This window comes from Mytilus galloprovincialis, chromosome 4 (assembly GCF_965363235.1).
Source record: "Mytilus galloprovincialis chromosome 4, xbMytGall1.hap1.1, whole genome shotgun sequence".
NCBI lineage: Eukaryota > Metazoa > Mollusca > Bivalvia > Mytilida > Mytilidae > Mytilus > Mytilus galloprovincialis.
In genome coordinates, this window is record NC_134841.1 from 28,897,264 (window position 1) to 28,920,466 (window position 23,203).

The 23,203-nt window shown below is 33.2% G+C and overlaps 1 protein-coding gene across 1 annotated transcript; it reads right to left on the reverse strand.

The window, feature by feature from the left end:
• Positions 1-10,597: 10,597 nt before the first annotated feature.
• LOC143071800 (putative G-protein coupled receptor No18) lies at positions 10,598-22,991 on the reverse strand. Its single transcript, XM_076246385.1, has 2 exons — positions 22,699-22,991; positions 10,598-11,999 (listed from the first exon to the last, which is right to left on the reverse strand). Exon 2 carries the CDS (start codon positions 11,918-11,920, stop codon positions 10,742-10,744), a length of 1,179 nt encoding a protein of 392 aa, XP_076102500.1. The 5' UTR covers positions 11,921-11,999; positions 22,699-22,991; the 3' UTR covers positions 10,598-10,741.
• Between the last annotated feature and the right edge of the window lie 212 nt (positions 22,992-23,203).

Below are 23,203 nucleotides of genomic sequence, written 5' to 3' on the forward strand. Positions count from 1 at the left end.
TAACAACTATAGGTCACCGTACGGCCTTCAACAATGAGCAAAGCCCATACCGCATAGTCAGCTATAAAAGGCCCCGATGAGACAATGTAAAACAATTCAAACGAGAAAACTAACGGCCTTATTTATGTAAAAAAAAAAATGAACGAAAAACAAATATGTAACACATAAACAAACGACAACCACTGAATTGCAGGCTCCTGACTTGGGACAGGCACATACATAAATAATGTGGCGGGGTTAAACATGTTAGCGGGATCTCAACCCTCCCCTAACCTGGGACAGTATAATGTGGCGGGGTTAAACATGTTAGCGGGATCCCAACCTTCCGCCTAACCTGGGACAGTGGTATAACAGTACAACATAAGAACGAACTATAAAAATCAGTTGAAAAAGGCTTAACTCATCAGATGGAAAAAAATGCAAGTGGACGTGGCCCGGTAAGTTTGAATTTCTTTGCCAATTTCTATAATTGTATGCCAATAAGGTTTTAATAAATTGCAAAGAGAATTTCAAAAAATATTCCAGATCGTCCTATGTATTTTGAATACGTGCTAATAGGACGAATGTTTCATCAGAAAAATATAGATTTCCCGGAATCCCAATTCAAATATGTTTTATCAATCAATCATCTGGTAGTTAGAAGAACATATCAATCCAGCAACCTGCATGATACAAACCTATAACATAAGTGATCCTCAGTGGCAAGAACCTGCCTGATTCATACATGTAAAGGAAATGATTCTGAGTTGCGTAGACCTGCTGGATACATACCTGTAAAGGAAGTGATCCTCAGTGGCAAGGACCTGCCTGATACATATCTGTAACGGAAGTGATCCTCAGTGGCGTAGACCTGCCTGATACATACCTGTAAAGGAAGTGATCTTCAGTGGGCTGCAAGGACCTGCCTGATACATACCTGTAACGGAAGTGATGATCAGTGGCAATGACCTTCATGGTACATACCTGTAACGGAAGTAATCCACAGTGGCAAGGACCTGCCTGATACATACCTGTAACGGAAGTGATCATCATTGGCAAGCACCAGCCTGATACATAAATGTAAAGGAAGTGATTCTCAGTGGCAAGGACCTGTCTGATACATACCTGTAATGGAAGTGATCCTCAGTGGCAAGGACCTGCCTGATAGATACCTGTAACAGAAATGATTCTAAGTGGCAAAGACCTGCCTGATACATACATGTAAAGGAAGTGATCCTCAACGGCAAGCCCCTTGGGTAATGATCACATGCATATTTGAGACTGTGTATGTATTTCTGCTACTTCTCCCTGCAGAACGACTGTGTTACTGATAGCTAGTTACTCTATTTGTTACAATTATGATTCACCACGAGCAACATTGATTTACGTAGCTCAGGAACTTTGCATGTATTCCTTTCGAGTGATTCTTTGAGTTTGGGTGTTTCTTTCGAACATGATGGCATTTATATGAAAATAAGAGAATGTTTTGTGATTGCAAATGAGCCAACCATCCACCAGAGACAAAAGAACGAGGATGTCAACAAATAAAGTAATGCTTCGAGTATTAATGTAAAAGGAAAATGACAAAAATACTGAACTCCGAGGGAAATTCTTAAACGGAAAGTCCATAATCAAAATGGCAAAATCAAAAGCTCAAACTCATTTTAAAAACGAATTGATAACAACTGTCAGATTCCTGACTTGGTATAGTCATTTTCTTATGTAAAAATGGTGGATTAGATCTGGTTTTATAGCTAGCTAAACCCCTCACTTGTATGACAGTCGCATACAATTCTACGACGTGTGAACAAAACAACCACACATAATTTAATTCAAAATGTAAAACAAGAGGTACAGCAACCAACATTGGGTTATAATCTTAATAAATATTAAAATACTATGTAAAAAAAGAAATACAAAAAGGCATATATACAAAGCACATTAAATGAGTATACCGACGTGCAAGGGCTGTATAGCCAGTCGAGGTCGTTAAAAACTTCCATTTGTTGTGAAATGAGTAAATTTAATGAAATATTCAACTGTTTTCTTAAATAATTTCTTGGCAGTCTGTAAAATACGGAACCATTTCTGATAATGAAGTTTAAAGTATCAAAATACCTGGATTTTTTTCTATTTATTTTTACACGTTCTCATCAAATTGATTAAGTTTATTTGTTGTTATATAAAGTCAACTTAATATAAAATTTATTCTTTTCTTTCTGAGAGATATATACTATTTTTGTATTTTTTTATGACAAAATAACCAGATAATTTTTAGTACCGACCAAGTTCGTGTTAGTCTTTAGCAAAATATGTATACTTAATTCATATGGCAATGATTTCTGTTCGTCCTTGAAGCCCTTCAGTTCAAATATTATGAGTAGAATTTTCGTTTTGTTTGCCTATAAAAGAGAATTTTGCGTTATTTTTAAGACTGATTCTCAATCCAATTTGTCGTTGACAGTTGTCATTATCCGATTTTTAAAGCTCGTAATTTCTATCGCTCAAAATTGTCTTTCGAATGACCATATTATTGATTATATACCGATGCAAAGACCCAAGGAGTAAAAATATAGAATATCTATCACCTCTTTGCAATTTATCGAAATATTGGTAATTATTTTTGCAGTTGATTTCTCAATTAACCACTCACCACCATACACATTCCGTGAAACTATTTTTTTCTCGCATTCATTTTTGAAGCCAAAAAGTTAACCGAATATATTATTGATATGATATTATACTTTTAATTTTGTTCATGTTAATACATCTAAGAATAATCAATATAATTTTATATTTTTTTTTCAAATTTAAAAAAAAAATGTTTTTGTATTATATTTGAAATCTCAATTTTTAATATTTCTATTTGCTTCTCATTCCGGTCTTTTACAGTCCCTGCAAATGAATGATAAAAATAGCTCTATAGAGCATGTGTCCCTTACCCAGGTCTATGAGTATTTTCAACAATGGAATATAATTCAAGACAAATATCTTTTTTTTTTGTTGACAATTTCTCTCTATCTTTTTTTTTTACCTCAAAAAATTGAAAAAGCTCGTCATTATAGGGCAATAACACCGAAAAGGAGTCGTCGGACAATTTGTAGATTATTTCTCTCTGATCATCTTTTCTTTCTGGAGTTTTTCTCCATATATTATAGTTTTCAAGATAATAATGTCATTAAAAGACAATAACAACTGTAAGATGGAAAATTTGTAGATCTCAGCATTCTGAACATGTCCGCCCTGTCAGATATTCTCCATCTAAAGCGGTTCTCCAAAAAATCGACGAAATCTTTACTTAACCCCATTGTTAATTTGTTGCCATGTCAGCTACTATGTTGGTTGATAGGCAATGTCATTCGACCAATTTAAAAACTATATACCAAAATGATGCGTGTGACCAAGTTTGGCGAAGAAAACCGTTGTAAATATTACGGACATCAACGGACGTCAAATGATGAAAAAAGTTGACCCTTTGGAATTGTAATGATAAAAATGTCCGTAATTCAAGCAGTGAAATGCGTGTCCTTATTTAGGTTAATTCCTTGCACTATGTCGCGCTGTGACAAATCCATTAAAAGAATTACAAATGTGTGTGAATTGGAAATCGCATCCATCAGTTTAAGCTACTGTCCTCTTGTTAATTATAACCAATGATCTTGACTGTTTTATTTTCTTCTCTTCACAATCGTACGTTGGCTTTATCTTGGAGGGTCTATACACACATCAATTAAGACGTAATTACATTCCCCAAGATCATACACTGATACCGATTTCGTATGGATATCTGGTTCTGCGAGAGTTTAAAATGAAATTAACATCCGGTAATTGGCTTTATCCAAAGAATGTATTTTTATGAAGGAAATGGAATTTTTCTGCGATTAATAGTTGTGCCAGGAGTTCGTGGTCAGATTGCTTGGAGGGAGTATGTTGATAATCGCAGTTACTAAAGTAATATATGGTAAATCGAAACGGAAATTAAAAATTCTATTTCCTGTAGTAAGAATAATCCGTAGATGCTTCTTGAAATCAATAGGTCTTAATATCGGATATTTTTTTTTCTTTATATGCAGAAAAAAGATATACAAATATGATATAAAAGAAAATTCAATGAAAAGGAATAATAATAATTAATGAATACACAGAAAGAAAACACAAATACATTTTCCAGAGTCTTGCGCATGTATAAAAATGAAGGGAATAAACAGGAATAAATATATCGTGCTTTCTGAGTAAAAACATATTCCAGCAAGTTCTACATATCCTTGATTGGTTCATTTGACTGTCCAAATTTAGAAATTTACCTTAAGCTGTTTGCATTAAAATGCGTAGAAAAATAAAATATGATCGTGGCATATCTACTTTATTAGGAAAAGCTCAAACAATTAAAACGAGTTCTTTCGATTCATTGGTCCAGACCACTTGTCTTATAACGATGGTAAAATAATACACTAATGAACAGTGAAAGAAATAATTCAAGCTATTTTATTTTACTTGATTACGTTCATGTTCGTTTTTAGATTAATTCTATTTTTCTTTCCTTAGACGTACAGTTCTGAATCAGTTTAATCCTTTATATCTTTTTAAAAGTTGGTTCGATGGACGCGTGTCTTCATGAAGGTATCGATTTCATTTTAAAGAATGCTTTGGCTAAACTACAAGAATACCAAATATATTTTTTTTTTATAAATATTATGAAAAATGTGGGTCACAATTTTTTTCAACCTACAGGTTATGCAAAATTGTTTTATTTTGTAAAGATTATACATGGAAAACCCGATTGTGTTTAGATGAAGAAAACCAAATAATAGAATGTTAAGACAAATTGTGAGAAGGTTGTTACAACTTCCAGTCGGCGAACTTAAACGCTGTATCACTAATTAAAAGTTGAGTATATCGTATTATCTTGACAAAACTCTTAAACAGTTAAAGTTGAAAATCATAGTGAAATACATCAATAAATAAAGTACACATAACTAGTATCGTTCTCTCGGATGTTTCTAATGAAGGTTATCGCGTTTTCTTTGTGAAAGTTATCGTGTGTTTCTGGTGAATGTTATCGTGTGTTTCTGGTAAAGGTTATCGTGTGTTACTGATGAAGGTTATCGTGTGTCCCTGATGAAGGTTATCGTGTGTTCTTGATGAAGGTTATCGTGTGTTTCTGGTGAATGTTGTCGTGTGTTTCTGGTGAAGGTTATCGGGTGTTCCTGGTGAAGCTTATTGTGTGTTCCTGGTGACGATTGTCGTGTGTTCCTGGTTTCGATTATCTTTTATGTTCTTGGTGACGATTTTCTTGTGTTCCTGGTGACGATTATCATTTGTGTTCCAGGGTCGTATGCAGTATCGTAATGGTTACGTAGCTGCTATCAATATCTATGTAGCAGCTAGGCTAAATACACGCGCAATAGTCATAAATCTACGTAGCCGCTACGATATTGAACACAACATTTGTGACGATTATCGTTTGTGTTCCAGGTGACAATTATCGTGTGTTCCTGGTGACGATTATCGTTTGTGTTCCTGGTGCCGATTATCTACCAGACGGTTTTGTTAATTGAAAATAAGTAATATTACATATTTTGCATACGCTCCTTAACTGGGTGCGGGATTTTTTTGCTGCGTTGAAGATCCATTGATGGACTTCGTGTGTTGTCTGCTCCTTGGTCAGGTTCTTGTCTCTTTTTGACATATTCCCCATTTCCATTCTCAAATTTATATATCAAAAAGTACTACTACTTTTTCATGGACACTGTAACTGCAAACGAAGTTTTCTGTAAAATGTAACTAGAGGCTCTTAAGAGCCTGTGTCGCTCACCTTGTTCTATGTGCATATTTAATAGGACACAGATGGATTCATGACAAAATTGTGTTTTGGTGATGTGTTTGTAGATCTTACTTTACTGAACATTCTTGATACTTACAATTTTCTTTATCTGTAATAAACTTTAGTTACAGAGGAAAATATTTTGTAAAAATTTACAAAAATTTTCTAAATTAATGAAAATTGTTAAATATTGACTATAAAGGGCAATAACTCCTTTTTTATTACTAATTTGGGGGCAGCAACCTAACAACCAGTTGTCCAATTCATCTGAAAATTTCAGGGCAGATAAATATTGACTTGATAAACAATTTAACTTCTTGTCAAATTTGCTCTAAATGCTTTGGTTTCAGAGTTATAAGCCAAAATCTACATGTTACCACTATGTTCTATTTTCAGCCATGGCGGCCATCTTGGTTGGTTGGTTTGGTCACAGCACACATTTTTAAAACTAGATACCTTAATAATGATTGTGACCAAGTTTGGTTAAATTTGGCCCAGTAGTTTCAGAGAAGAAGATTTTTGTAAAAGATTACAAAAATTTACGAAAAAAATGGTAAACTAGAGGCTCTAAAGAGCCTGTGTCGCTCACCTTGGTCTTTGTGAATATTAAACAAAGGAAGCAGATGGATTCATGACAAAATTGTGTTTTGGTGATGGTGATGTGTTTGTACATCTTCCTTTACTGAAAAGTCTTGCTGCTTACAATTATCTCTATCTATAATAAACTTGGCCCAGTAGTTTCAGTGGAAAATGTTAATAAAAATTTACAAATTTTATGAAAATTGTTAAAAATTGACTATAAAGGACAATAACTCCTTAGGAGGTCAATTGACCATTTCGGTCATACTGACTTATTTGTAAATCATCTTACTTTGCTGAACATTATTGCTGTTTACAGTTTATCTCTATCTATAATAATATTCGAGATAATAACCAAAAACAAAAATTTCCTTAAAATTACCGATTCAGGGGCAGCAACCCAACAACAGGTTGTCCGATTCATCTGAAAATTTCATGGCAGATAGATCTTGACCTGATAAACAATTTTACCCCCATGTCAGATTTGCTCTAAATGCTTTGGTTTTTGAGTTATAAGCCAAAAACTGCATTTTACCCCTATGTTCTATTTTTAGCCGTGGCGGCCATCTTGTATTGATGGCCAGGTCACCGGACACATTTTTTTTAACTAGATACCCCAAAGATGATTGTGGCTAAGTTTGGATTCATTTGGCCTAGTAGTTTCAGAGGAGAAGATTTTTGTAAAAGATAACTAAGATTTACGAAAAATGGTTAAAAATTGACTATAAAAGGGCAATAACTCCTAAAGGGGTCAACTGACCATTTCGGTCATGTTGACTTATTTGTAAATCTTACTTTGCTGAACATTATTGCTGTTTACAGTTTATCTCTATCTATAATAATTTTCAAGATAATAACCAGAAACAGCAAAATTTCCTTAAAATTACCAATTCAGGGGCAGCAACCCAACAACGAGTTGTCTGATTCATCTGAAAATTTCATGGCAGATAGATTTTGACCTGATAAACAATTAACTCCATGTCAGATTTGCTCTAAATGCTTTGGTTTTTGAGTTATAAGCCAAAAACTGCATTTTACCCCTATGTTCTATTTTTAGCCGTGGCGGCCATCTTGATTTGATGGTCAGGTCACCGGACACATTTTTTAAACTAGATACCCCAAAGATGATTGTGGTCAAGTTTGGATTAATTTGGCCCAGTAGTTTCAGAGGAGAAGATTTTTGTAAAAGATAACAAAGATTTACGAAAAATGGTTAAAAATTGACTATAAAGGGCAATAACTCCTAAAGGGGTCAACTGACCATTTCGGTCATGTTGACTTATTTGTAAATCATCTTACTTTGCTGAACATTATTGCTGTTTACAGTTTATCTCTATCTATAATAACATTCAAGATAATAACCAAAAACAGCAAAATTTCCTTAAAATTACCAATTCAGGGGCAGCAACCCAACAACGGGTTGTCTGATTCATCTGAAAATTTCAGGGCAGATAGGTCATGACCTGATAAACCCTTTTCTCAATGTCAGATTTGCTCTAAATGCTTTGGTTTTTGAGTTATAAGCCAAAAACTGCATTTTACCCCTATGTTCTATTTTTAGCCATGGCGGCCATCTTGGTTGGTTTGCCGGGTCACCGGACACATTTTTTAAACTAGATACCCCAATGATGATTGTGGCCAAGTTTGGTTTAAATTGGCCCAGTAGTTTCAGAGGAGAAGATTTTTGTAAAAGTTAACGACGACGGACGACGACGACGACGACGGACGCCGGACGCCGGACGCAAAGTGATGGGAAATGCTCACTTGGCCCTTTGGGCCAGGTGAGCTAAAAATGACTATAAAGGGCAAATACTCCTTTAGGGGTCAACTGACCATTTTGGTCATGTTTGACTTATTTGTAGATCTTACTTTGCTGAACATTATTGCTGTTTACAGTTTATCTTTATCTATAATAATATTCAAGATAATAACCAAAAACGGCAAAATTTCCTTAAAACTACCAATTTAGGGTCAGCAACCCAACAACCGGTTGTCTAATTCATCTGAAAATTTCAGGGCAGATAGGTCATGACCTGATAAACCCTTTTCTCAATGTCAGATTTGCTCTAAATGCTTTGGTTTCAGAGTTATAAGCCAAAACCTAAATTGTACCCCTATGTTCTATTTTTAGCCATGACGGCCATCTTGGTTGGTTGGCCGGGTCAACGGGTAAAATGTAAATTTGAAGATAAAAAGACATTGTTGTCACACACATCATTACATGCCTTCACATTTTGTTTCAATTCTTATTATTGTATATCTGAACTTCAAAATACAAGATGTGGTATGATTTCCTATGAGAGAACTCTTTACAAGGGACCAAATGACACAGAAATTAACAACTATAGGTCACCATATGTTTGTCTTTTTCTATGTCCATTTGTATTTCAGAAAACATATTCTTCCATGTACATTTTAAAGCTTACATATTCTGATTGTTTCATAAATTATGCAATAAAACGCAATGCTCATAACGTATGTGACTTTAATTGAGATGTATCTAACAATGTCTACTCTGTATGTATACAATCCTAAATATTTATATTTGTGAATAAACATTAGTAAACGGACAATATTGAGCAAAATCTAGACACATTTATGACTAGTCATTTTTTGCGTCAGGTTAAATTGCAAGTAGAAAGCAACGATACTGTCCACAGGCATATATAGTAAAGCCAAAAGAACCAATTGTCGTACATCAAAACAAGAACTAAATTTGAACTCAATTCCGCTATTAAATCTGTTGAAGCTGGTTATTTCTACATGTTCTATGCCTCAAATAGCAAGTAGGGGGATAACATTACACTGTGAAAAAAATTGATTCATGAATTTTAAAGTAAAGTAGTGATTTGGTCCAGTTAAAAATAAGTATTTCGGAAGCTGTCAAAAGATTTCAAGATCCCCTAAACATAAAATTGTCCATATTTTGAGTTAGAGCCGATGAAGTTTTCTATAATTTTGATATAATTTGTCCCAAAAGTAGTTTATAACACTGTAAAGATATTAGAATCATATTCAAAACAGTGTAGCTGTGGCCATTGATTGACAACCTTAAATTATCCCATTGACTGGGGCAGATTAGGTGAACGTTTGTCTGTTACAACCGCTGCTCACTATGTACTTGTTAAAGGCACTTAAACTGTGGGGTCACAAAAGGTTTTCAACACCTAAATAAAGAAATTAGAAAAACTAATCAGGAATAACACGATGTTTTGATTTATATCAATAATATAAATCAAAACATAAAGTTATTCCTGATTAATTTTTCGAACTATTTTAATATTAAAGGCGTTAAGAACCTTTGGTGACCCCAGTTTAAATTCTGTAATAAGTAAGTAGTGAGCAGTTGTCGTTACAGACACACGTTCACCTAATCTGCCCCAGTCAATGGGATAATTTAAGGTTGTCAATCAATGGCCACAGCTACACTGTTTTGAATATGATTCTATTGAGAAAGCGCAGTTGGGATTTTTTTTATTTCCATTTATTGTCTAAAAGAAATGCACTACGAAATAAAAGGGTACTCGGACCATCACAATGATGTTCTTATATGAATATATATATCAAATTTTTTTGTTTTTGTTTTTCTCCCCCGAGTTCATGGGCCAAAACAGTAGCTTCGTCATAACTTCATTTCTAGATCACTCAATATCGTCATAACTTCATTTCTAGATCACTCAATATCGTCATTTCATTTCTAGATCACTCAATATCGTCATAACTTCATTTTTAGATCACTCAATATCGTCATTTCATTTCTAGATCACTCAATATTGATACATGAATATGATGAACTATGCTACACTGTACATGAAAACTTGGTTGAGTATGATGTGTTTTGAGTATGATGTGTTAATACGATTCTTTTGGAAGATCAAATGGATTCGATGAAAAAATGATGCTTACAAATGAATGGTTTGATGTGACTTATTAACTAACACAATACTGACGCTAGTTGAAGCTTGTACTAGAGATAAATAAAATTTTAAACATTGTATTAAACAGTGCGACTATTATGACTTGAAATTTTACCAGCTTAGTCCTAACAAACACTGTAAAAACTTGTACTAGATATAAACAAAAACCTTATACATTGTAATTAGTGCGACTATTGCTATTGTGACTGGAAATTTGATAAGCTTAAATTAATATACCATGTTCTTAAAAACTCAAAAGCTTTTAGGAAAAGAATAAATATCACCATAATCACCTTGGTTTATAGTTAAGGATTATGTTATAACAAGTCTCCCACCTACAACACTTTTTCTAGTAAGGCATCACTGTATTGTTAAAGCAAAACAAGTGTACAGTTCTATGTTGTGATATTAAAGAGTAGAATGTTATAATGTCAACAAAACATCACAACTGAGCGCGACGTGGTGTTCTTGATTGACGTAGATTAGGCTGTCTACGACAAAACTTGCGAAACATATACTGAAAAGCGTTTCTAAAATCCACATTGAAGATCGTGTAAATAATTGGATTTAAACAGGAGTTAACATACCCAAGAATAACTAAAGCTAATTCCAGGTACGACCCTCTTAAGCCACAATCTTTACAAAATGGGTTCAATAGATATACAGAAAAAAATGGCAGCCAACAAAATATGAACGCACCCATTATCATTCCAAGTGTTCTTGCTGCTTTCTTTTCTTTTGTGAGTGATATTTTCTGTCTTTCCTTGAAAAATTGTTCCAGTTTTTGAGATGAGCTATTCGCAGTAGGGGGTCTCCCCAGTAAAGGTGAAGGATGCATACTCGGTGTTCTCGTTTCAACAGTATCGTTGTTACTTTCATTTGACACCAAATCTATTTGTACCTCAGGAGTATTTGATTTTCCATTTAATACCACTAATTTTGAAGCTGCACATGCTTGAGCCCGCTTCCGTAGTCTTTCTCTGGTTGCCAAGAATATTTTTAGATAAACAAATGACATAATCGACAGAGGTATAAAAAATGAACCACACGCTGAGTAAACAACAAAACCTAGTTCTTCAGTTAGATGACATATGTTGGCGTCGCTGTCGTATAGACTTCCGGTGTCGCTCCAACCAAGTAATGGTGGCACTGATACAATTGCTGCAAGTGACCAAATAAGAACAATCATTAACAACACAAGTTTTACAGTCCGCCTTCGGGCATAGTTGATAGGATCATGAATTGCAAAATAACGATCCAAAGCAATACCACAAATATTAAAAATGGATGCTGTACAAAGTAAAATATCCGATGTAAGCCACAAATCACAGAACGCTGAGCCATATGACCAGGTCCCAGCAATGGTGTTTGTTATATGAAACGGCATCACTATCGTGGCAACGGCCATGTCCGCAAAAGCCAATGAAATCACTAGGAAATTCTGAACATTTCGCAATGGTCTGTATATAAAAATTGCAGCAATTACAAATGTGTTCCCCGTTAATGTTATAAATATAATAACAGAGAGTAAGATAGTAACAATATAAACTTCCACTAAACGGCCTAACTCATCATGCAGATGAGTGAAATTGAAGGAATCGTTTGTGAAATTCTTGGCCATTTCTTATATTGCTGTCTGTTTAATCGTCTGTTGTGTACTAATGATGCATCATGTCTCGTGGAGGAAATAATTCATGTGCCTGTAAAAGTAAGAAAGCGTCGAATCAATTAAATGACAATTTAAGTAAAAAGCTGTCACTCTCGTGACGTGAAAACAGCATATATCTTACCGGTAATTACCTCAATTCTTATAAAAATTACGAATCAGACGCTTCCTTTAGATTTTAAATTGGCTCTTAGCATCCAAACAAGGTCTCAGATGTTCACATCTTTTGATACGTTATTCTGGTGAACTTTGAGTAGAGCTGTAATTACAGGCTGATTGATCACTAGCTTCACCACTTCCAAATGAAATTGAGTTGTCAATACACGTCCATATGAAGTTGTCCACTTGAAAAAATCGCCACTGATCACGCGAGGTTAGAACAAAAGATAGTAATCTCAGGATTGACAGCCTCTGGCACTTTTAAATTTTACAGGGCTCATAACAAGCATGACGATCATACCGCAACTTCATTTTTATACATAGTCTATTAACGTGTTTCTTAATGCAAAAGTGGATGATGTCAATGATACTAACAACAAAACTGACTAAGCTGCGAGATAATAAAAAGGAAAACATTATTATAACTAGATTTCCACTTTAAAAAAAAAAAAAACACGATGAAAAAGGTTGATTCGGTTTTCAAGGAAAGCAAAAACAAGAAAACAATAATGTGCAGCATAAAAGATAAGACCAAACATGTTGTACTATGCAGCGAACAAGTAACTTCAGTTTGTTCATCTTTTTGTTCTTTTGTTCATGATTCTTTATTCAATGCTTATTACCTTTTCTCACTTTTCACTGCATGAAATTTTATTACTATTCCTTTACCAACCAGGATTATGTTATTTATAAAGTTGTCAAAATAATATATTTTATGAACACTTAATGCTTAAAACTGCCAAAAAAAAAATAGTAAATAAGTCGGTAAAATATAAGAAGCATTTTGCTTCATATATAATATTGAACGTTTACGTTCTCTTTTTTGTTTGCAACACAGTATCACGTTCGTTTGACATTGTTGATTATGAATCGGTGTGCATTTTATGGTTGTAATTAATTTTAAAGACCATGAATAATGGATGCAAGCTACTTATATGTCCGTCGATGTCAATCCAGCATAAACATGTCTAATTTCAACCAATTATACCTTGACTGATTAACTGTTCGAACTATAGAAACATCTGACGGTCTGTAACATGTTTTGACCATATGCTTTTATCAAATGATGTGCGGTAACTTAAATGGATTTCAAAAATGGACATCTTAAGAATTTTCAGTACTACTACACGAATTTTCCATGTGTCATAACAGATATGGTTATTATCCAGTCAGAACAATTAGATTAAATCCTTTTCCCGTGCACGTTTGTGGTGTAAACACACGCAGTCACTTCCGATCAGAGTCGTAACTTTAAAGCCCGGTGCTTCGTACAGAAAGACGGAATATATGAACAATAAAGAACATTTTCAACAACTCTTTTAAACAGAAGACCTCTTTCAAGGAAAATTATCTGCTTATATCAATAAAATAGAGAATGGAAATGGGGAATGCTTCAACGAGACAACAACCCGACCAAAGAGTAAAAAGACAACCGATGGCCGCCAACGGGTCTTCAACACAGCGAGAAAATACTACACACAGAGGCAGACTTAAGCTGGCCTATAAATAAGGCAGCAACCATATGATTTTCTGGGGGGGCTATGGTTTTTTTTTGGAAAAAAAAGTTTGTTTCCAGTTTTTGATGAAAAAAATAATTTGTTTTGGACCCTGAGAAAAAAAAAATTGTTTGTTTCACCCTCAGCTGCCACTATATGTAATGCTAAAATTGAAAGAAAAAACTTGTTTTCGGTTTGTCGCTAAAAAAAAAGATTGTTTTTCGCCGAAGGCGAAAAAAAAAGTTTGTACAGAAAAAAAAACCATAGCCCCCCCCCCCCCCCCCCCCAGAAAATCAAATGGTTGCTGCCTAAGAATGTAAACTATTTTATCTAGTGGCAGTCCTTATGTACCACCTTGCATAGTGGTCGACCTGCTATATTGCATAATCCTCCCTTTGGGATTTATTGTTTCATTTATTCTTGTTGTTGAATATGGCATGACCATACATGACGTTAAACAAAAAAGCAGTAAATGAATCATTGCTTTTTAGAGTGGGGACGATTCGTGGTGAGCAAATTTCCCGATAAAGTGTTGTCTTTTGCTGAAACTTTTATGCTAAATACTGTGTAATGTCATCTATCTGTAACAAAAGTAAAATCACAAAAATACTGAACTCCGAGGAAATTCAAACCGGAAAGTCCCTTATCAAATGGCCAAACCAACAGCTTAAACACATCAAACAAATGGATAATAACTGTCATATTCCTGACTTGGTACAGGCATTTTCTTATGTAGAAAATGGTGGAGTAAACAGGCGTTAGTTCTATTTGTGTGAATAAATCGCATACACGTTTGGTGAGACGTTTGGTGAGACCTTGTACACTAACCTTAAACATAACGGTCGCGAAGAGAGATAAATATGTTTCCAAATTGTTAACCACTATATTTTGCTAATAAACTTGGCACAAAAGGATATGACACGACCTCGGATTCCTAACTGTTTTCACAAATATGATTATGATCACTTTAATCAATTAGATTATCCTAACAGTGGAAAACATTCCCATTTAAGTGTAGTTCCATCGAGCGTAGATAATGACTGCATTATTTAGAAATGATGGTTCTATTCATATTATTACCACCGAGAGGAATATTAAATGTCCAGGATGTTCTTCTTTTATCATAATCTTCCATTACAAACGTAGTTCTACAAAACCAATTCATATATATTAAACGTAGTAAACTAGAAAAAACCCTATTCAGGTTAAATGACACAGGGACAATTATTTGCATTAGTATGTCTGCATCAAACAAACGTATTTTGTTTTTGGAGTTGAAAAGAGTCTGTTGGTATGTTTCTTATCCATGGCATTGTCCGTTTGTTTTCGACCTATGAGTTTGAATAACCCTTTTGTATCTTTCGCCTTTCCTTTAAAACAGTATAGTATTACATATTTGGTGGTCAATCATTTTACAAAATATAATTTCAATAGAAAATATATTCATGTAGAAGAAGAATATGGAATATGTTCTGATTTAAAAAGCAAACATGTACAATGATAGTAGAATAACAATCATTTGAAATTCAGTGGAAAAACAGTGAAATTCTTTCTCAGAATCTATAAGAATAACGAATTCCTGTACTTGTATGAAATTTGATTGGTTAAGATGTGTCAATCAATCTCATGCCAGTGTCCTATCTAGACAAACAACCTTAATAAACAAGTAAAGAAGCGTTGATCAGTCTAATCTACTGGGAATTTATGTCTCGTTTGTTATTCTCCGAGCCAAAACTCAGGGAATTCTATGGTAGTACGAGAATATTTGTTAGCAGAATTCCTGAAATAAGTAGAGTATATTTTGATACGTTAAGCTACATAACCTTAAGCAAATATCCGTCAATAGTGATTGCGGCTAGAGTGAGAAATGTGTCAATTAAAAACGAATGTCTGAAGAGAAAGGGGAGACTTCGTCTTGTAAATTAAAACATTTCATACAAGTATTCATGTCAACAAAGATTTCATTCGTATGACATATGAATTCTATAAACAGAATATTCATTATAAAAGGAAATTAATTGTTAAAACATCGTTCACTAGTACCCTGGAATTTTAAACCAGTAGTACATTATTCATATAAACGAGATTATAGTAGTTAGTTATCAAAGGTACCAGGATTATATATATCTAACACCTCTCCATATGCATTTTTTTTGGATTGTCATAAGAATAATTATGAATAATTTGGGATTTTTTTTTATTTTATCCTCGCATGACTTTTTATTAAAAAGTAAAAGAACGTTCATATCATTCCAATGTGCATGTGTTGACGAAACATTGGTGGCTTTCGGTAGTTCTCTTTGTGAATGTGTTGAAGACACATTGGTGGCTTTCGGTTGTTCTTTTTACTCTTTGGTCAGTTTGTTGTCTCTTTAACACTTTCCCCATTATCATTCTCTATCTATTTTATGCTATCACGAGAAAGATACTTGATGTTTTCTATATAGTTTATGATTATTTGATTATAATTGATTTCATTCGTGGTCAACTGTATATCTCAGACTGAACAGTTACTTTTAGTGAGAAGAGAAGCTGTCAACCTCCTCTGTTGATAAAAGAAGAGAACAACACCGTTTGAGATTTGTCTTTCAGTCTGTCAGTTGTAAACATGTTGGGTTTTAAATCAAGCAAAAGAAGAAACATTGTAGCTTTCACGGATGACAATAAAAGAGGTCATTGATTTTAATATATCCCCTTTCGCTTGCCATTAATAAGTGACTCATTTTAATCGAATATGCCCTATAGCGAGCGTTCTTCATACTTTTACAGATACTATCTGGATAATGGTATTGAGATCTTTGTGTTTAGTAATGAATAAAAGGGATAAGGTGTATAATGATATGTCAATACAGGCCCGAAGCCAGGAATTTCTAAAAGGGGGAAGGGTACGTGGACTCGCGATACAATCATACTCAACTTTAACAGTTACAATTCAAACAGAACGTCGACTTTAATAGTGAATATTTGTTTTCTATGGGAAAAGAGTGGAGGTTCGTACGAACTCCTCGAACCCCTGACTAAGGGTATGCCAATATAATAAGCAGTAATTCAAAGCATCCAGTTTAATGCAAATCTCTAAATCTCTGTGTAACTTTCTCATTGCCAGTAGTTCAGAAGTTTAATTAACCTATACTATAACCGGCTCTGCCATTCTATAATTGTGTTTTCACATAACAAAACCTTCTACTTTTATCGTCTAAACAATAAAAAAACATCACATCCAAGTATTCTAACATTTTACTGAGGTTTAGGGGATGTTTGTGTTATACATCAAGTAGACAGCAGCTCAACAACACAAAAAAAACTTAGCATATCTATAGATCTTCTACTTTCATGTAGATATATGTTATAAGATAGTAATTTTTTCACAATCAAAAAATTCAAAATAGTTGTTTTTTTATATTTTCTGTTTTTTTTTCGTATTCTGAAAACCCCCAACTTCTTTATGTGACCATATAAGACAATTTGCGAAAGTCAACAAGCCTGATAGATAAGACTTAAGACCAACGGAACTGGAAAGATTAACAAAGAGAAAAGATCTACAAAAATTTTATAGCGACTGAAAAGTATAAAAAAAATATTGTAGAAATATGCAGTTATAACCGAATGTTGCCGCAACTTTTTATAATCATCATAACTGGTTGTTTAAAAAAAGAGCCTAAAACACAGGATCAGTTTCAGAATTGTGTGATATATGTAATTTTTTTTAATTAATATATCACGCATTTTAACGTTTATCGAAAAACTAAGGATTTGAATTTATCGAAACACTAAGGATTTTCTTACCCCCAGGAGTAGATGACCTTAGCCGTATTTGGCACAACATTTTGGAATTTTGGGTCCTCAATGCTCTTCAACTTTGTATATGTTTGGCTTTTTAACTTTTTTAATATGAGCGTCACTGATGAGTCTTATATAGACGAAACGCGCGTCTGGCGTATTAAATTATAATCCTGGTACCTTTGATAACTATTTACATACAGTTTTATCAAGTCCTAGAAGATAATAATGAAAATGGATTGGTATTTAACGTCGTGGAAAATATAAAACGCATAACAACAAGAGGTCATGTTATTGTGATATGAATACGCAAGTTCATAAGGTAACACACCGTCCACATGGAGACGCATCCTACCCGAACACGCTTTCCTATCTCTGAGCAGACTATGCTATGCCTTCCCACTAAATACCACGCGCAAAGCAAAGACGCAGCAAATACCAATTTTCAAGTCTTTGATTTGATGCTGTTGGGAATCAAACTAATGACCATATCGAGATAAATTCATTCAACCAGTGGCGGATCCAGAGGTTGGATCCCATTTTTTTGACAGTCAGTGCATTTGAATGGGGACATATGGTTGGATCCCCCTTTTATCTTGGACTGGAACCCCTGCTAAAAATGGCTGGATCCGCCCTTATTTAACGTCCTCGTTTGAATGAAAAGTTAGAAAGATAGAAGCATTTTGCATCAGACTTGCGAAATAGTACAATACTCAATAAATCCCTACCAAAGTTAGTTGTACTACCGCCATTATAAATTTCGGTCAGTGACGTTATAAAGAAAAAAATAACAAAAATACCTAACTCCAAGGAAAATTGAAAACGGAAAGTCTGTAATCAAATGGCAAAATCAAAAGCTCAAACACATCAAACGAATGGATAATAACTGTGATAACGGGCATTTTCTTATGCAGACAATTGTGGATTAAACAAAATACAAATGTAGCTTATATAAAAAACCAAACAATCAATTGTAATACAGACTAAGAAAAGACGACCAACACGGCTATACTTAGATTACCATTAGTTCCATGTCTTAAGTTGATTTTCAAGGCAAAATTTTATATATCACAAGAGATTAAGTCGAGGATGGTGTATGTTCAATGTGTTGTTCTACCGTTACAGACACTATAAAAAGAAGGTTTAACATGAAACTAGATGTTAATGGTTCAGACGAGGTTAGAAGAAAATAATAAAAATAGATTAGCTTTTAGTGTAAGAAAGGTGTCAAGAAAGGAGGAAAAAATGGGAAAAGTAATGAAAATGGGAGAAATTCACAAATATTTAATAACAGTAGATTATTCTGACAAAATGATTGATCAAAAGAACAATTCTGGAACTTGTTCACATTTGTCATACTATAATTGAACATATCATAAGAATTCGAAAGACTACATATCAGTTCTTTAAAAAATATATCATATATATATATATATTGCTTATAAATATCATATTTTCAACATGCATAAAGCATAAAGCATAAAGATTTATTTAAAGTCGGTTATACATATAACAACACAACATAAGCTCTGTAGAGTTTTTATCCGACATTAAATGCGAAAATATAACACGTGCAATGGTCCCTATTCAGAAGGTTTAGAAGATTTAGATAAAAACCAAACCCAGCTTGAAGAGCCTGTATAAATTCAGACAAAAGCTCCGTGCACGTTAACATGCATTAATGAGCAGCCTTAAAAGCAAGCTACATATTAGAAAGCAAATTAAATTCTGTTTTTTTCCAATTTATCTTAGTAAAAAAGTATCAACACTTAGCAATTGACTACAATCGGAAGATTAATTTGAAATCTAAAGTGAAAGATAATGTTATAAAATGTCTTTCACTGCCAAGATTGCAACTGATAAAATCAAAGTCATGTCCGAAAGGCTCAAAGCTAATATTTTATAAAATTAAAACACTCCTGCTACAAAATAAATTAAGCAAAGTTAATCCTTTTGAGTATGGTATTTTATTTGAGTTTTTCTTTTATATAGAAAACAAATCCTTTTCCATTTATTGATGAAAGGATTCACGTTAAATCATAGTTTACAACCATTTCTAATCTTATTAAAGTAAGATTTGTGATTCAACTGTACTTACAATAGTATTTCGACGAGTATGCGATTAGCAATAGATCTAAATTTTAATCAGATTGCAACCATTTTTTGATAGAGTTATAAATCTCGGTATTGCTGAAGAATTTAATTCATATGCATGACCCATACAAAGAATTTACCAATTTTTCGTACAAACGTTCAAACTGTTGATGCAACGTTCTGTTTATAAGAAAACATCGCTTTAACACGTAAATGAAAAGTGTTAGAATATTTTTTTTTGTATAAAAGACATAGGATTTAATTAACTTCATGGAAACTATGATTTCTACTTTTACACGAATTATTTTCGTCGACAAGTGGTCTTACGTTTCATAAATACCAACACGTTAAAAAATCAGGAATTGTTATTTTTGGATTTACCAAGAAGATGTGTTCATATTTCACAATGATGCGCCACTGAGTAACTCATTAAACGACGCTACAGTTATTATGATCAGTATAGAAATAGAAACCATCAATTACAAAGTAATCAAAACTTCTACATCCATTTTTTTAAGAAATCAGATGAAGTAGTTTTAAAAAATAAAATATAGAATCAAGTACTGCACACGAAATCTATTGACAAAAGTTAAACAAAACAAATTATTCAATTGATTTAAGAAAGAATAGATAATGAATAATTGAAAAACAAAAAGCGAGAGCCCAGTCCTCCTCTATAACCTGGGACAGCGGTGAAATAACACAACATAAGCAGTCTGAGAAAAGCATGACCTTGTGATATATACACATAAATGCATAAACAGGATATAGGACTTCTTTGATAGTTTTAAAAACAAGAGATACGATATGATCGCCAATGAGATGAGACAACTATCCACCAGAGACCAAATCGCATAGAGGGTAACAACTATGGTAGCTCACCATACGATCTTCAAAGTCAGAACCGATAAAGACAATATTCAAAGATTGTACTATAAATTTAGACTGATAAGAATAAATGTATTCAAAGGAATAATACGTTTATATTGATAGTGTCTTAATTTACGAGCTCTACAAACAGTAAACAAAATTATTGTAAATAAGGATGAGTAATATCTCATTTTTTGAAAGTGCAAAACATTTTTTTTTACCTATATCAAAGGCATTGGAACAGAGGAAGGGGAATCTTGATTTATTTATACAAATACATAAATAGATTGTTTTGCTTTTTTACTTGTTCGTGTTTTATGGCATATGTTTTCCTATGTTTTTTTCTTTATGTGTAAGTTTGCATTTATACAATGTTTATCTATGCGTTATCTTTTTGTATGCTTATGTCACGTATCATATAAAAATGACATATATGGCAATACAGTTGAAGTTAATAAAGTTATTTAAAAAAAAAAAAAAAAAAAAAAATAGTAGGTGGTTGAAAGTATTTTGTGGTACAAAATTGTCACTGATTACGTTCGTTGAAATCTATAGATACGCAAAGAAACATTATATACACCGTTAGAAGTGCACATAGGCAGAACACGGTCCAAATTTGAAAATATACAGTATGGAACGGAGAACTGTCTGTTTTTGTAATTTTTATTATGGTCTTTCACTCATCTGTATATGTGTAGTTTCTCGTATTAAACTGAATTATACCAATAAAATGACAATTATGGATGTTAATATTAACTTTTTGAAATATATATATGTATATATATATTTCAAAAAGTTTCTCAGGGTAAATTTCAGCAGTGTTATTAAATTTTTGTTTTATTTTTTACCATTTAAAGCCAAAAGCATGAACAAGGTAATATCGATTCATAAAAATACACGAACAAGTCTGCTTTTATCGTGCAATTGGTGCCAAAAGGAATACCTGCAACATACCGAAACACATTTCTCTAGAATTGGTGTCAATAGGAATATTTGCAACATATACCGAAACACAAAATCTCTAGAACTGGTGCCAATAGGAATATCTGCAACATACCGATAAACATTTCTCTAGAACTGGTGCCAATAGGAATATCGAAAACTTATCAACAAACTTTTCACTAGATCTGGTGCCAATAGGAATATCTGCACACTATCAATAAACTTTTCACTAGAACAGGTGCCAACACTACAGTAATATCTACATTCTATCGATAAACTTTTCACTAGAACTGGTGTCCAAACCGAAGGAATATCTACAACCTATCGATAAACTTTTCAATAGATCAGGTGCCAATAGGAATATCTAAATCCCTATCGATAATTTTTTTACTAGATCTGGTGCCAATAGGAATATCTACATCCTATCGATATTTTTTTCATTAGAATTGGTGTCAATAGGAATATAGGTAACCTATCAATAAAATTTTTTCAAGAACTGGTACCAATAAGAATATCGAAAACATATCAATACATTTTTCACTAGAACTGGTGTTAAGAATTAGATTAACTACCATTTTTCGATAAACTTTTCACTAGAACTGGTGCAAATAGTAATATCTGCACCCTATCGATAAACTTTTCACTCTAATTGGTGGTGCAAATAGTAATGTCTGCACCCTATCGATAAACTTTTCACTCTAATTGGTGGTGCAAATAGTAATGTCTGCACCCTACCGATAAACTTTTCACTCTAATTGGTGGTGCAAATAGGAATATGGGTAACCTAACATCTAAACCCTATCGATAATCTTCTCACTTTAAAAAAAAAAGAAAAAAAAAAGAAAAAAAAATCTTTTCACTAGGTCTGGTGCCAATAGTAATAATTTACCCCTATCGATAACCTTTTCACTAGGTCTTGTGCCAATAGTTATATCTAAATCCTATCGATAAACTTTTCTCTAGACCTAATAATTTTGTCTACTCGTCGACTTTATAAAGTACACATTTTTAAAAATAAATTATTTTGACCATTTTAAAATTTATCAAACATTTGAAAACTATAATTATTGTATAACATTGTATGAACGTTGATTTATAGACAATCAGGAAAAAAGCGGCACCGCGACAAACTGCACCGCTCTAATCTCCCAAACATAAAAATAAAAGAATAAAATAAAAAATAATTAAAAATAACAATTAAGTAAAATAAATGCATATGAATGAATAGAAAAAGATAAAAACAAATACATTACACTATACAACATCAGTATAATAATAAGAAAATCATTAGTAAAATGTGTATCCATAGAATCTTTATAATCTTACAAAACAACTATAACATCGCTGTTTTTAGTCTCGATCATCGTAACTAAGGTAAATAAATATACTCACATGTTGCCTTCCTTATCCTTGGTACATATGAACGGTTGTATGTAGTATGCGTGTCACACTTCATTGTTAACTTTATTGTATCATATTTAAATGTTTCTTAATGAAATCTATCACTCCGAGTAAATAAACTAATTTGTTTTGATAGGCTGTCATTCTAATTGTTGCCAGAAAAATACATCTCTGTTCTGCTATTAAATGGTAGCGATGGGAAGTATAATTTAACCGTGACCGAGAAGTCACCCCAACATTAATGAATTTGAAGCCTATGGCAGCGTCAACTTCTATAATGAAAAACCAACTGCGGAAAAAACACGTATAGATCTGTTTTATCTTGTCTGGCGTTTATTTATAATGACGGGATCAATCGAAGCCCGTGTAAATACAGCTGTTTGTGGTTGTATTTTTTCTTGTTGTGAGCTTCCGATTGATTTTCTTTTTCAAATGAATCGTTAGAAATTCAAATGACATCAGTTTACAACAACAATCAACGCCGCATAAATCTGAA